The sequence below is a fragment of the Nicotiana tabacum genome, chromosome 19 (genome assembly GCF_000715075.1).
Source record: "Nicotiana tabacum cultivar K326 chromosome 19, ASM71507v2, whole genome shotgun sequence".
In the NCBI taxonomy this organism is placed as follows: domain Eukaryota; kingdom Viridiplantae; phylum Streptophyta; class Magnoliopsida; order Solanales; family Solanaceae; genus Nicotiana; species Nicotiana tabacum.
Window position 1 is genome coordinate 138,427,754 of NC_134098.1, and position 14,973 is coordinate 138,442,726.

General features: G+C 35.4%; 1 protein-coding gene across 1 annotated transcript; it reads left to right on the top strand.

The window, feature by feature from the left end:
• Nucleotides 1-9,739: 9,739 nt before the first annotated feature.
• On the top strand, nt 9,740-14,706 carry LOC142173743 (uncharacterized). The gene is made up of 5 exons (XM_075239386.1): nt 9,740-10,087; nt 10,217-10,561; nt 10,667-10,736; nt 10,836-10,981; nt 14,581-14,706. The coding sequence occupies exons 1-5, from the start codon at nt 9,740-9,742 to the stop codon at nt 14,704-14,706; spliced, it is 1,035 nt and encodes a 344-aa protein (XP_075095487.1).
• Nucleotides 14,707-14,973: the final 267 nt, after the last annotated feature.

The window sequence follows — 14,973 nt, forward strand, 5'->3', positions numbered from 1 at the left end:
AATTGGTCCGGCGAGGGCTGGGGATATTGTTTGAAGAACCTGACGAAGCCAATTTAATGGTTGTGTGGGATTTTTATGCGAACTGCCTGAAACATGTTAACCATGTTTGCACGGTTCGAAAGATGAGTGTGGACGCATCCATAGAGGCCGTTCTGAGGGTCTATCGTTTGCTAATTTTTGGGGAAGATCCTGAAGCAGAGGACTACTATGACACCTATAGCAGAGAACCAACCTCATGGCAATTGTTCTTTAGAACAATATGTGTGCCCAACAAGGAGGTAGTGTAGGTTACGCCGGGGCGAAAGTTTCATTCGGCATCGCTTAACTTTGAAGGGAAGTGTTGGCTTTACGTCATAAATAGCCGCTTGCTGCCTTCCTCCAATACCACTGAGGTGAATGGTCCCGGGGCTGTACTGATCTGGTATTTTATCAATGGCCATGATTTTGATGTGGCTAAGGTTATTCACGACGAGATGCTCATTCGTTATCCTGTGAAAAGGTTTGGGTTCTACTTTCCATCCTTCATCACTCGGTTATGTCGTGTGGCACGGGTACCGGAATACAAGGACTTGGATGGGAAAGTAAAAAAGGAACAGAAGTTCCGGGATGATAAAGTGGTAATAGGAAAGGACCATGTTGGACATGTTGAGGCAAATAGCGATGAGTCTGATGCACCAGAAGAAGGTAATGAAGTGCAAGCTGAGGTTATTACTGCTTCACCCCCGCACGAGCAGGTTGTTGAGAGAACCTCAGTTGTCAGATAGGACACAAGAATGGTGGCCTTAGAGCAGGAAATGATGAGGATGCGTACTTCTGTCACAGACTTGGGAGCTCGAGTGGATGCCCTTGCGACCCAAAATGCCAAGTCTGAGAGAAATGTTATGGCATGGCTGCGTGCGCTTGGCAGGGCTTGCCATCTAAACCCCGGCACGGTCTCCGACACGGACTGACTCTATCAGGAAAGTTTCCTTTGCCTTACATTTTTCTTTGTGTGCAATGGGGACATGCCACCACTTAAAGTGTGGGGTGGGGGATATGTTGTATATATGTAGTAATGTATATTAGTTTTAGTTTCTTTTGTGTGTTTGAGTAGTAAAAAAAATCTTCTTAAATTTTTTGACGTTTCCCGACGATGGATATCATTCGACGGGTTTCTTGAGGGATTTAAGTCGAAAGAAAAAGATAAAAATATTTTCTTTTGTAGGTAGTCTATAAATCCCCCTTGGTTTTTCTTTGTGCCGCGGTTCTTTTCCAAGGGTTTTTATTTGAACCGGGTGTAGTTAGTTTTTTTTGTTAGGTGTAGGAACCCTTGTGCTATGGGCTGAAATGAAAACAAGGTCTCTTGACTTCGTTATGCCTTGAGAATAGTGAGTGCTTTAGTGTGACGCTTAGGCTCAGTTTTTGACTCTTGTAGAAGTGTCTTAAATTATATGTTCTTAACTTTGCTTAACTGCTTTGACTAGAGTGTCTTGATGATCCAATCTTGAGTGAGTCATGTGCCATGTGCGTGTGAGGTTTGTTGTATTCTGTGCATGGCAATTGATGTCTAAAATTTGTCTCGTGTGTTTGCAAAGCGAAATAGTAGTTTTGTCAGTCTAGGAAGTGACATAGGCATTTCTTTATTGAGCCAGTGATATGCTTTTACCACTTAATTGTTATGTATCTTAGTTAACCCCTTTGAGCCTGTAACCCTATTTTGTTGGCAACCACATTATAAGCCTTACCCTTTTTTGTTTGAATTGACCATCTATTTGAACCATTTACCTCCCATGAACACTTAAAATTGCTATGAACTTTGTAAAAGTTGAAGTGTGAGGTGGTTGGTTTGGCTTTTAAGTGGAACTAGTGAAATTGCTATGTTTTGTATTGTTGTGAAAATAGTGGTGACTTTTGATGTAAAGGTGCTTAAATAAGTAGGGAGTTGATGCATAATGATATGAAGGTGGAGATATGTTTTGACATAAGTGTGGGGTTTGACTGTTAAAGTGTATGTATTAAAGTACTTAGGGAGGTGTAGTCACACTTATATCTAAATGTATCATATCCATCCCGCAGCCTACATTACAACCAGTTAAAAGTCCTACTTGATCCTTGACTGAATAAACTCACTTAGTAGAGTAGTACACTACGGGCAAGCCTATGGTGCATCTTTTGTGGCACATGAATGTCGTTTCTGAGAGTGAGTGAATTCTGTCTATCTTGAGTTCCTAATTGTTCTTGAATTTGATTGATTGTGGAACTATTCTCTTTTGTTGTGGGAGGGCACTTGATTCATGAAGGAAAGGTAATTCTTAACCTATGTGTTAGAGTAAGTGGGTAAGTTGTGCATAATGCATGGTGGTTGTGAGACAATTCTTGAGGTGAAGATGTTACACTACTGTACTTAGTCTATTTTAAATATTCTTGGTGTGATGAGTTAGGAAAGTCGCTCAGTAAGGTTTCGTCTATGTAAAGTGTGGTTTGATTGCTCGAGGACGAGCAATGATTTAAGTGTGGGGTGTTGATGGTAGGCTATAACTATGTATTTTGGCCACTATTTGTACTCTAATTTGTTGCACTTTACTGATGTTTGAGCATTAAGAGGTAGTAAATTTCTCTCACTAAGTACTTTATGCTTTACACGAGCAATTCCGGGCTACAATGAGGTTAGGGACCATTTTTTTGAGCTAATATGGAGCGTTGAAGGCCAAGTAAAAGCTTATGGAATAAATTGGGAATTCGTTCGAGGATCAAAGGAGGTTAGCGCACTTAAAAAGAAAAACAAAGAAGAGTGCAGAAAATTGCCTAGGTGCGCATCCACGCACTGACTGCGCACTGGGCCGTGCAAGTCAAGGAGAAACTGGCTAAAGTGCGCGGCCAGATGCGCGGTCACCTGCGCAGGTACGCGGCCGCACACATCCTTCCGAGAAAAAATATTTCAAGGCTAAAATTGTAATTCTGGAGGCGACTTCCCTTGACCTATATGAAGCCCAGCTCGTCCAAAAAGAGGGTATATTGGTTTTTAGAAGAACTTTGAAGGCAAGAACAGGCAAAGAGAAAGATGGAAGATTCGGAAACGAGTTTTTATCTTTCTTCTTCCCTTTTTTTTAGTATTGGTGATGAATTCTTATATTATGGTAGTGAAAACAATTATGAGTAGCTAAAATCCGTATTCTAGGGTTTGATGGAACCTCTTGGAGGATGAATATTTGTTGCATTTAATATAAATTTGCCATTAGGTTTTCTCTACTCGTTCAACTACGTGATTATTGTGGTTGATTGAAGGGCCCTCAATCGGTTATGCCTATTTAGTATGTATTACTTGGAAAAGGGTACATATATAGGTTGTTGCTGAACATCATCACTCCTAACGTATTTGAGGGATCAATACGGAGGGTTTTAAAGGTGGGATTAGGAATAACAAAACCGTGATGCGATCTTAGTGAGCAGTAAACTAGTGCTAGCTAGCGTAGTTCGGAAGAATACGTGTAGTAAATTATTGTATTTGCTCGGAAGAGAATTACGACACCTAAAGTGTTCATAATCAGTAGAGAGTATCTAGGTGAGTTTATAGAAGACGTAGCAGAGAGGATTCCGATAAGAGGGAAAATCATAACCCTAGGCATTTCCAATATTGTCTACACCATTTGCTTTGTTAGTAATAAAATTATAGCTTTTTAATTATCTCGTTGTTAGTTGGGAAACACTCCACTCATTATTCAATATTTTTGGAAATTTATTACTTGAATCCTAGTGAAACTAGCAGTTGTAATTAATACGTTAATTCCATGTAGGATTCGACTCTTGACTTGTAAACCGGATTATATTTGCAACGACCACTTAGTCCTTTTTATAAGGCATAGTTGGGCGTGATCAATGCTCCCCCCTCCCCCCTGAATTTCCAATTCTTTTCCTTTTCTAAAGGTTTTCAAACCCAATTTCTCTCTTTCTTACTAATCACCCAAAATCTCTATTTCTTATTGATACAATGCAGACGAAATTCAAAAAATTAATCTAGAATCAAGTTGTGGGTAAGTTTTGAATCTTGTTTTCTTTCTTTCAAAAATCTTTATTGTATGTGACTTGTATATGATACATCAATACCCAAAACAATACTTCATACTTACTTATACAATTATAATACGAATATATTAGATTTTTATCATAGAGTTGTGATTGTAACTTGAAGAAGATGAAGATCATACTTGTATCACAATTTTTCAGAAATATATCGCGATTGTATTATAACTCCCTATATATCATAATTGTTGAAGGAATTGTATTACAAATGTATGACAATTGTATATTGTTACGAGCAGTTGTGAGTTCGTGACGTATTTCATAGTTTGTATCACAAATATATGATAATTATAATTTATTAGTATTGTGTCAGGTATTATTTTGGGTATTAATGTACCGTATACAAGTTAGATTTAATTGTGATACAAGTATGATACAATTATGTTTTAGCTATTGATGTATATGATCAGTTCAAATACAATTATGATGCAATTTCTGAATATTTTCTATTTTTCAGTGTTGTCCAGTCTCCCAACAAAAGAACGATGCAATTAACGATTTTTTAATAATATAAAGCTGTCGGCAATGGTGGGAAGAGAAAAGATGGAGATTCTGGGCGTAAATTAAGGGATTTTGATGTAAAAAAGAAAGAAAGAAAAAGAATAGGAGGGAAAAAAAAGAAAGGATGTAATTAAATCCCTTAATTTAAGGCACTAATAAAGGGGTGTGAGCCTTTTAAGCAGCAATATATACAATTTGTAAGAAAAAATTAGATACTTATTAAAAAGGGAAAACTACCCTATATACCTACCTAATCAAAAGTAATTACCCGTAACTATCCATTTTAAAAGTAATTACATCAAATACCTATTCTATTACAACTTATTACCTCCCCAGCCTAATACATAATTAGCTTTACTTTTTTATCTCCTCATCAATTCTCGCTGCCACTACCCATTTGTATGTTGTTTGTATTGTACCTTTTTTTGCTATCATCGCCCATTTTTTTTTATTTGTGCTTCATAATTCATTTTATCTCCTAAAAGTAAAGCAAAAATAAAATGTACTATCTAACTAAGATTTGAATTTTCATGTGTGTTTGAAGTATTTTCTGTTGGAATTTATTGGATATTATTCTTTGATGTGTAGATTATGATGTTAATGCTAATTTTCGAAGATTTTATTAAAATTAAATCCATCATTGAAGGATCTTGAAGCTTGAAACTCATTAATTGGGTTTGTTGAATTTGTAGTTATTTCGATCCAATTATGATTGGAGTGTGCTTGAATATTAATTGGAGGTTGTGGTTATATTTTGAATCAATTTGGTGGAGATTTTGGAGTAGATTTTAGAATTTTGGGTTGAACTACCGAAAAAGATGAATTTATACTGTATAACAAAATGGTATATTATATACCATTTTGATATATAATTAATTATAACAATATAATGTTATAGTATATAGTATAATATAATAGTATAATGTTGAATGAAGAACACAAGATATTATTTTGATATATTGTATAATATTTTAGCATATAATATATAATTTAATAGTATATAATTTATTCATATTATTTCAGTTTAATAATTGAATTAAAAATATCTTTCCTTAAACTCTTTGCTTACAATTGTATACCCTGTTGGTATAGCTATATACTATACTGGTATCATATATTAGTAGGAATAAGTTTTGGTTGTATTAGTTACATTTAATTGGTACACTATTTAATTTTTCTTTAATAATAATAGAATAGTACAATATCTTGAATTTTTTTAATTTTCCTTTATGCATGTGTATTATGTAATCATTTTGATTTTTTTCTTTATGCGTTTGTTTTATATAATAGTATTATAGTATAATATCTTGAAATATATTATTATATTAATATGTGGTACACTATTTTTTAATTTTTCTCTTTATGCATGTGTATTATGTAATAGTAGTATAGTCATATATAGTTGCTTAGAATTAATTAGTAGAAATGTATAACCTATTGGTATAATTATATGTCATATTGGTATCATATGGTAGTTGGAATATTTTTTGGTTGTTTTAGCTGTATTTTTAAGTGAATTCTATTTTGAAATAATTTTTATGATCATGTTTTGTTGTGTTGGATTTTCATGTACCTATGGACATAATTTTGTGTATTATGTAATAGTTTTTATAGCTATATGCAGTTGTTGGAACGACCACGTACAACTATATACCCTATTAGTATAGCTATTTACTATATTGGTATCATATGCTAGTTGAATCATTTTTTGGTTGTATTAGCTGCATTTAATTGGTATACTATTTGATTTTCTTTTAATAATAGTAATATAGTACAATATCTTGAAATACTTTATTATATTAATATGTGGTACACTATTTTTTTTATTTTTCTCTTTATGTATGTATGTTATGTAATAGTACTATAATCATATAATTGCCGGAAATTAATAAGTAAAACTTTATACCATGTTGGTATAGCTATATGCCATATTGGTATCATATGGTAGTTTGAACATTTTTTGGTTGTTGTAGCTGCATTTTTATGTGAATTCTATTCTGAAATTATTTATATGAACATGATTTGAAGTGCTAGAATTTTTGTGTGCCAATGGACATAGATTACGTGTATTATGTAATAATTTTTATAGTTATAGACAATTGTTGGAACGACCCCATACAACTATATACCCTGTTAGTATACGGAATGAGCAAGTTGCTTTGCGAATATTTAGTTTGCAATGCGAGCATGTAATTTTCTCATACTTTTATTACATCCGTTAATGTTTTGGTATAGTAGTATAGTCGCATATAATTGTATCAATATTATAGAGCAATCATATACTTTGTCGGTATACATGTATACCATATTGGTATCATATGACACTACAAGCCTTTTTTGCTACTTATACTTTTATTGTATTTTCCAATATTTTATTATCATTTTCATTCTAACTAGTATATATAGAGATTTGGTGGCTGTAGATTATATTTTCTTGCTCCATATCTGGTTGTGTTATTGCTAATGGTAGAGTGTGTACTGATATTTGTAGGGAAGGAGATCAAGGTTTGCATGGAAATCACGTGTTGATTCTTAGAATCTGATTATGTAATTTATGGTGCTCAACAACAGTCAGTGTGATATTCAGTGAATTAGATCAAGTGACAACTGATATTATTTCAGTTTAATAATTGAATTTAAAAAAAATGAGAAAAAGGTATATCGTACTAGCTATATTAAAAAAAAAAGAATTAAATGGAATTAGAAAAGGAACAATAAATAAAATAAATAAAAATAAAAAAATAAAGAAGGAGTCAAAATTGAGTGTGAAATAAGTTATGATAAAAATAACAATAATACAATTTGGGCAAAAATAAATGAATAGAAAAGAGAAAAAAGAAAAAAATAAGAAGAAAACGAGAAAAAAGAAAAGGAGAAAAGAAAGAAAAAAAGGAAAAAAAAGAAAAGAAGCATAGAAATAAAAAAAAATTGAAGAAAAAAGAGAAAATTTCCCACAAAACTACTATGGGTAGAAAATGTAATTAGTTTGATGGGTAGAAAAATAAATTGGTAGGTAAGGGTAAATAGTTTTATTTTTATGGGTAATTGTATCATTCACTAAAAAAACATAGAACACATAAGTACATAAGTCTCTAATATAATATAGCTAGATAAAAATCCCAAAACTATTTACATTCAGCATCGTTCAAAATTTGATTGGGCTTGGTCTGTGGCCCATGGAAACGGCCCACTAATTCATACGGTTGGTCCTCAAAGTGATGAATCGCTAGACTAAGGATGACCAAATGCAAAGAATTTATCTACAACCAAATGCAAAGAATTTATCTACAATATACTTTCTATTGGATGAGGTGGTTGGAGTTGTGAAATTTATAGTTTGTTCGGTCGTGCTTTTAAAATTAATTTATTTTGAAAAGTATCTTTTTAAAAATGCTTTGCAAAAAGTTACATGTGGAAAAATGCTGTATTTTATTTTGTTTCTAAAAATTTACTTCTGAAAAGAGTTTTTTACCTTCTAAAAGTGTGACTCAATACTTTAACTTTCAAAAAGCAATTTTGACAATAATAAAGGATTATAAAAGTCAATTGAAACGGCCCACTAATGTTTCAGTTTTTTCCTCTCTTTTTTTTTTCCCCTTTTAGCATTGAAATAATAAAGGATTATAAAAGTCAATCTTACTTACATCGATTTCGTAACATCCACTTTATAACACTATTTTCATTCTACTCTTTTGTTTTCGTTTTGTTTATTAGTTCTTATTTTATTCTGGCATTGTTCAGAAGTTAATGCACTCAATTTACCATGTTTCTTTTTCATGAACGATGAAGGAGAATTGAAAAATGGCGGAAAAAAGAATTGGAATGGAAGAAATCCTCAGTTGCTTTTGTGAGTTTTTCTCTTCACGTAGTTAACAAAATAGTTTGAACTCTAAGTATAAGGTCGCTAAGATTTGAATTAATGAAACAAAATATTTCAATTGTGTTATGAAATATAGCTCAAAGTAACAATATAAAACTAGGAAAAACAAGCTAAGAGATATAGAGAGAAAGAGAAGATAAATTATTATTTCTTCTTCAAATGTGTGTATTTTTCTATCTATTACTAGGCCTTTATATATGTATGAAAAGTGAAGAAAATATGTCATTGAATATGTCATTAAGCCTTTGAGTTGAAGATCATGGTGGAAGAGTAGACATCCACCATAATTTGTGTGAAGGAGTTAGATAAATGTCTTGCTGTGCACTGATGCTTAATTAGTTGTTAGCTGAGTTAGTTAGTTATTAGTTAATTATATTGTTAATGGAGGTTAGGTGTGCAACTGGCTACAACTGGCAGTTAGTTAGGAAGTGGTTATACACTCTCTCTCTATATATATAGGAGCTAACTTGTTCATTTTGCAATTTAATTCATTCTATACAGAAAATTCCCAAAGCTCTGCATATGTTCTCTTCCTTCGGCCTCTGCTTTTCTCTATTCCAATGGCGACTAGGAATTCAATGCATTTCGTTATGGTATCAGAGCCGTCTCGTAGATAAGATCTAAGGATTGTTCTTCGCGGATTGAAGACGACCGAGAGATTCATCGACAATTTTAGTGAAAATCGATTCCTAATATGAAATACAGCAAAACCTAGATTTTCTTGTTAATTTTTCTTTTGATTAACGATTCTTCGTTGCATCTACGAATTCATTGAATCTGTTGTGTATAATTTATGGCTTTCATGGCGATTGAAGATGTATCTAATTTAGGAACCTTTGTTCCAGTTCCGGTGGTGATTGATCATAATTATCCCATGTATCTTCATCCCTATGATGCTCCTAGGTCCTTATTTGTTGGTATTCAGCTCATAGGCATGGAGAATTATACTATGTGGGATCGAGCAATGAGAGTTTCTCTCCTAGGGAGGAATAAGCTGGCTTTCATTGATGGTGCAATCACTGGATACTTTTGGACCAACTTTAGGACATCAGTGGAATTGGTATAATGCAATAGTAGTTTCATGGCTTACTGGAAATGTGACAAGGAATTGCTAAGTGGAATTCTATTTCGTTCAAATGCACTTTTGGTTTGGAAGGAATTGCAGGAGAGATTCAATAAAGTGAATGGCTCACATTTGTATTCTCTTCACAAGGAAATCTTTACCTTGACACAAGGCACATCATCAGTATCAGTATACTATTCAATGTTGAAGGATTTATGGGATGAATATGATCAATGATGCCACCTCCTTCATGTGACTGTGAGAAGTCAAAAGATTTTGTAGTGCACTTGCAGTATCAGCGCCTATTACAATTTTTAATGGGACTGAATGAATGTTATAGTCAGGCAAGGAGTCAAATTCTGATGAAGTCTAAGGTGATTAATGTGAACCAAGCATATGCCTTGATTGTTCAGGATGAGAGTCAAAAACTTATGGCAAGTAGTAACTATGTTACAGTTGAAACCATGGAGTCAACTGCATTGTTCACAACTAGAAACATTATACCTAAACATAAGAGAAATTGGAGTGTAGAGTGTGACTACTGTCATGGAAAAGGACACACAAGGGATTGTTGTTTTAAGCTGGTGCATTGTGGTTACTCCAACAAGAGGGGTCACCTTAAGGAGAATTGCTACAAATTAATCGGATATCCTGCAGATTTCAAGTCCAAGGCTTGAGCTAATGTGGTTGATGGGAATTCTTTGCAATCTGAGATTGGTGCAAGTAATCAAGTCAACACTACTGGAAATGTTCCAACCAACATTGCTGCACCAATGATCATACAAGAACAATATAATATGCTACTCAACATGCTCAGTAAGACTTCCACATCTGAGACAAGTGCACATTTGGCAGGTAAGTGCTTTCTTGTTAAAGATAATGCAGTCTATTGGATAGTAGACAGAGGAGCTACAAACCTTATGACAAGAAATGAACGTTTGATGTTGGATGGTAGTAAAGTAGGAAGTGCTGAAAATGTGCAAATGCCTACAGGAGAGTCTGCTAAAGTGACAAAAATAGGAAACAGTCCTTTGGCAGGAGGTGATATCCTTAAGGATGTGCTTTGTGTGCCAAGTTTTAAATTCAATCTATTATCAGTATCCAAAATGACCAAGGAACTGAATTGCTGTGCAATGTTCTTTCTTGAACATTTTGTATTTTAGGATCTTTGCACTGGGAGAGTGAAAGTGATTGGTAGTGAAGATGATGGTTTGTATGTGCTGAGGACACACTGTAAATAAGTCAGAATAAATGGAGCAAAGGTTATGGCCGTAGAGCAGATGAAGGAACCTGAAATTTGGCATAGAAGATTAGGCCATGTGCCTATGGCAGTCATTAGAAAGATTTCTGCATTTAGGAATAAAGATGATTTTCAATTACAACACTGTGATGTGTGTCCCTTGTCTAGGCAAATAAGGTTACCATTCCCTTTTAGTACTAGTAAAGCAGATGAACCTTTTCATTTGATACACATGGATGTATGTGGCCCTTATAAGGCTGCAACCTATAATGGAATGAGTTACTTTTTGACATTAGTATATGATCACACTAGATGGACATAGATTTTCTTAATGAGAGTAAAGTCAGATCAGATAATGGATCTGAATACATGTCTTGTGAGGAATTATTTGCACATCATGGGATTTTATACCAAAGTTCATGTCCTTACACTCCTCAACAAAATGGAGTGGTCGAGAGGAAACATAGGCACATCCTAGAAACATCAAGAGCAAATAGGTTTCAAGCTAATTTGCCAGTTCGATTTTGGGGGACATGTGTAGAGGCAATAATATATATAATTAATAGGATTCCATCTACTATCTTGAAAGGTAGATCACCTTTTGAAGTATTGTACAACATGCCACCCTCTTTTGATAACATAGGGGTGATATGTTGTCTTTGCTATGTAACTATACTACCAAAACATGATATGTTTGGTCCAAGAGTAGTAAAGTGTAATGACACGGCCGGTGGTTTTGAGTGTTACAACCTCGTTCCCCCATATACTTCTGAATTTATGCTTTATAACCGTTTTAATACTTACCGGGGTAGTTGGTTTGGGTCCGGAGAAAATTCGGAGTGAAATGAGACACTTAGTCTCATAATTAAAAAAATTTTAAGTTAGAAAAATTGACCGGATATTGATCTATGTGTAAACGACCTCGAATTCGAATTATGATGATTCCAGTAGCTCAGTATGGTAATTTTGGACTTAGGAGCGTGTCGATAAAATTATTTGGAGGTTCGTAGTGGAATTAGGCTTGAAATGGCGAAAGTTGAATTTTGGGAAGTTTGAAGGGGGGGTTGACTTTTTGATATCGGGGTTGGAATACGATTCTGAAAGTTGGAATAGTTCTCTAATATGAAATGTGACTTGTGTGCAAAATTTGAGGTCATTCAGACATGGTTTGGTGGGTTTCGGCGTCGTTTGCGGAATTTGGAAGTTTAGAAGTTCTTAGGCTTGAATCCGAGGGTAATTTGGTGTTTGATGTTGTTTTGAGTGGTTCGAAGCCTCGACTAAGTTCGTATGTTGATATATGACTTGTTTGTATGTTTGGTTGAGGTATCGAGGGTCTCAGGGTGATTCCGGGTGGTTAACGGACTATTTAAAGTTGGAAAGATGCAGTCGAAGCTGCTGCTACTGGTATTTTCGCACATACGGAATGGGAACCGCAGGTGCGAGTACGCAGAAGCATGTATTTGGGCGCAGAAGCGAAAGAGAGAAGGTTGGGCAGAGTGCGCAGGTGCGAAGGATTTGCCTCACCTGCGATGGCCGCAGAAGCGTGGAATCGAGCGCAAGTGCGTGTTGTGTCCGCAGGCACGATGATAATTTCGCACCTGCGATGATCGCAGATGCGGTTCCTTGGTCGCAGGAGCGGGGACTGTGTTTAAGTAATTCTCTGCAGAAGTAGAGCTTGGTCTGCAGATGCGGCTCCGCAAATGCGGAAATGCAGCTGCAAGTGCGAAAAGTCTGGGCAGAACAAATAAAAATGGGACTTCGAGTTTTTTCACCATTCTTTTTACATTTTGGACTCGGGCTTTTTGAAGAGGATTTTCGAGGGAAATTATGAGGTAAGCTTCTTGTGCTTGATTTTGACCATAAATCTTGTTTCCCCATTGATTTTCCCACCTAGATTGTGTGGGTTGAGGTGAAATTGGGAGATTAGGACTTGAGAATTTGAGAGTGGATTTTTGAGATTTGGAGGGGCAAATGATGTCGGATTTTGATGAATTTGGTATGGCTAGACTCGTGAGTGAATTTTATTTCTGGTTTTGTGATTTTTGTCGGATTTCAAGATCTGGGACCGGGGGCCGGGTTTGAGTCGATTTCAGATTTTGGGCTAGATTTCAGTAGTTTCTTGTGGAATTGATCTTTTTAGCCAATATTGATTATCTCGTACTGTTTGTGACTAGATTCAGGGAATTTAGAGGTCGCTTCTAGAGGAAAGAGCATTTCGGATTAGGAATTATACGCTGTTGTGATAAGTAATAATATTAAATCTGGTCCTGAGGGTATGAAACCTCGGATTTTGGTATCATGTGAATACTTTGGAGGTGACGCACATGCTAGGTGACAGGCATGTGGGCGTGCACCGAGAGGATGGTGACTTGGTCCGTCCCGTGGAAAAACTAAATTTGAATAACTTGTTGTTAGCTATGTGCTCTCTATGTATTATGGAAATTTGACTATAAGTCACGTTAGAAACCATGTTTAGGCTATATGTTGGTATTGTTAGGACCCACAAAGGTCGTGCACATGTTGAACTATCTGCTTAATTATTGTTTTGTACTGAGTCACAGTTTACTTGTTTATTTTATCTCAGTCTCTATTGTTCATTATTGACGCATCATATCATTGTTGTTTTGGCTGATTTCATGATTATTGAGAGCCCAAGAGACTGGAGAGATTTATGACTGAGTGAGGTGTAGGGCCTGATTGTGAGATATTATATTATAGTACGTGAGTTGTCCGTGCAACACGTGAGTTGTCCGTGCAGCACATGAGTTGTCCGTGCGGGATATTATAGCACGTGAGTCGTGAAGATTGTAGCGCTTGGGCTGTAGGAGCCCCTCCGGAGTTTGTACACCCCCAGTGAGTGCGAGTACCCATTGAGTGTGAGTGTTGAGGGCTGAGAGCCGAGTGGTTGAGCTGTTGTGACGAGTTGAGTGACTGTTGCCCTGAGAGGATGTACTTGCTTTTCATTTGTTGTTGCACTTAGTTGCTATTTATCATTGTTGTGAAATTCTCTGAAAGATTTTTATATCCGGATTACATGAACTTGAACTATATAAAATTGATTTGACTTAAACTGCTGGATTTGAAAGCATGTTTATTCTCTGCTGGAATTACAGAAAGTGAACTATAACTGTGTAGATCGTCACTATCTTCAATTCCTTATTTATTATTGTTACTTACTGAGTTGGTTGTACTCATACTACACCCTGCATTTCGTGTGCAGATCCAGGTGTTTCCAGTCATAGCGGGTGTTGATTCTCTCACACAATCTACTTTTTCGGAGATTCAGAGGTAGCTGCCGTGTTTCGCAGATCTTGCCTCTCCTTCCCTATCTCCTTATTTAATGCGTTTGGTCTCAGACTATTATGGACCGTATTTTCCAGACTTATATTCATATTAGATACTCATGTACTCAGTGACACCGAGTTTTGGGAGTGTTTATATATATGTATTTGTGAGTTTTTCTTCCGCTAAATTTAGATATTATGTTTTCAAACTTAAAAGATATGGTGGTTTATTGAGATTGTCGGCTCGCCTATTGATATAGGCACCATCACGACGGGTGAGATTTTGGGTCGTGACATAAAGTGAGTTTTGCTAGGATATGGTGTTCATCAGAAAGGATATAAACTCTTTGACTTATCTAATAAAGTGTGATTTATTAGTAGAGATGTTATCTTTCATGAAAGCATATTTCCTTTCCAGGATAATCATAAAATCCAAAGCCCTTAAGTTGCTGATATTACAAAATTGAAGAGATTATGTGTAGTGGTTGATCTTGACATTGCAAATAGAAACATTCTATCTGATCAACACACTGAAGATCTCACTTCATAGCAGCTTCCAGGTGCACCGGCAAACCTTGATCAAGAAAATCATGAAACTCAAGATCCTTATGGGGATGTGGCGGATCTTGTTGAAGACATAGAAGCAGTAGAAGAGACTCAGACAACAGAATTGACTTAAAGAAGATCAGGTAGAACAACTAAGCCATCTATTTGGTTAAAGGATTATGTGAGGACTAACAAGCAATCAGGAGAAAATACTTGTTTGTATCATATCTCATATGTCATCAGTTATGACTTCTTGTCTTCTAAATATCAAAGTTTCATCACTAAGTTCTCTGCAGACACTGAGCCTAAGTCCTATGCAGAAGCAGTCAAAAATTAAAGATGGATAGAAGCAATGCAGACAGAGATCAAGGCATTGCAAGATAACAAAACATGTACAATG

What these genes read in the sequence shown, in the direction of transcription:
- LOC142173743 (XM_075239386.1), top strand. Translation starts at nt 9,740, where the DNA reads ATGCCACCTCCTTCATGTGACTGTGAGAAGTCAAAAGATTTTGTAGTG. An exon ending in GGGATTGTTGTTTTAAGCTG is followed by an intron (nt 10,088 to 10,216) that starts GTGCATTGTGGT and finishes TTGCAATCTGAG; the next exon opens with ATTGGTGCAAGTAATCAAGT. An exon ending in GTATGTGCTGAGGACACACT is followed by an intron (nt 10,737 to 10,835) that starts GTAAATAAGTCA and finishes TGCCTATGGCAG; the next exon opens with TCATTAGAAAGATTTCTGCA.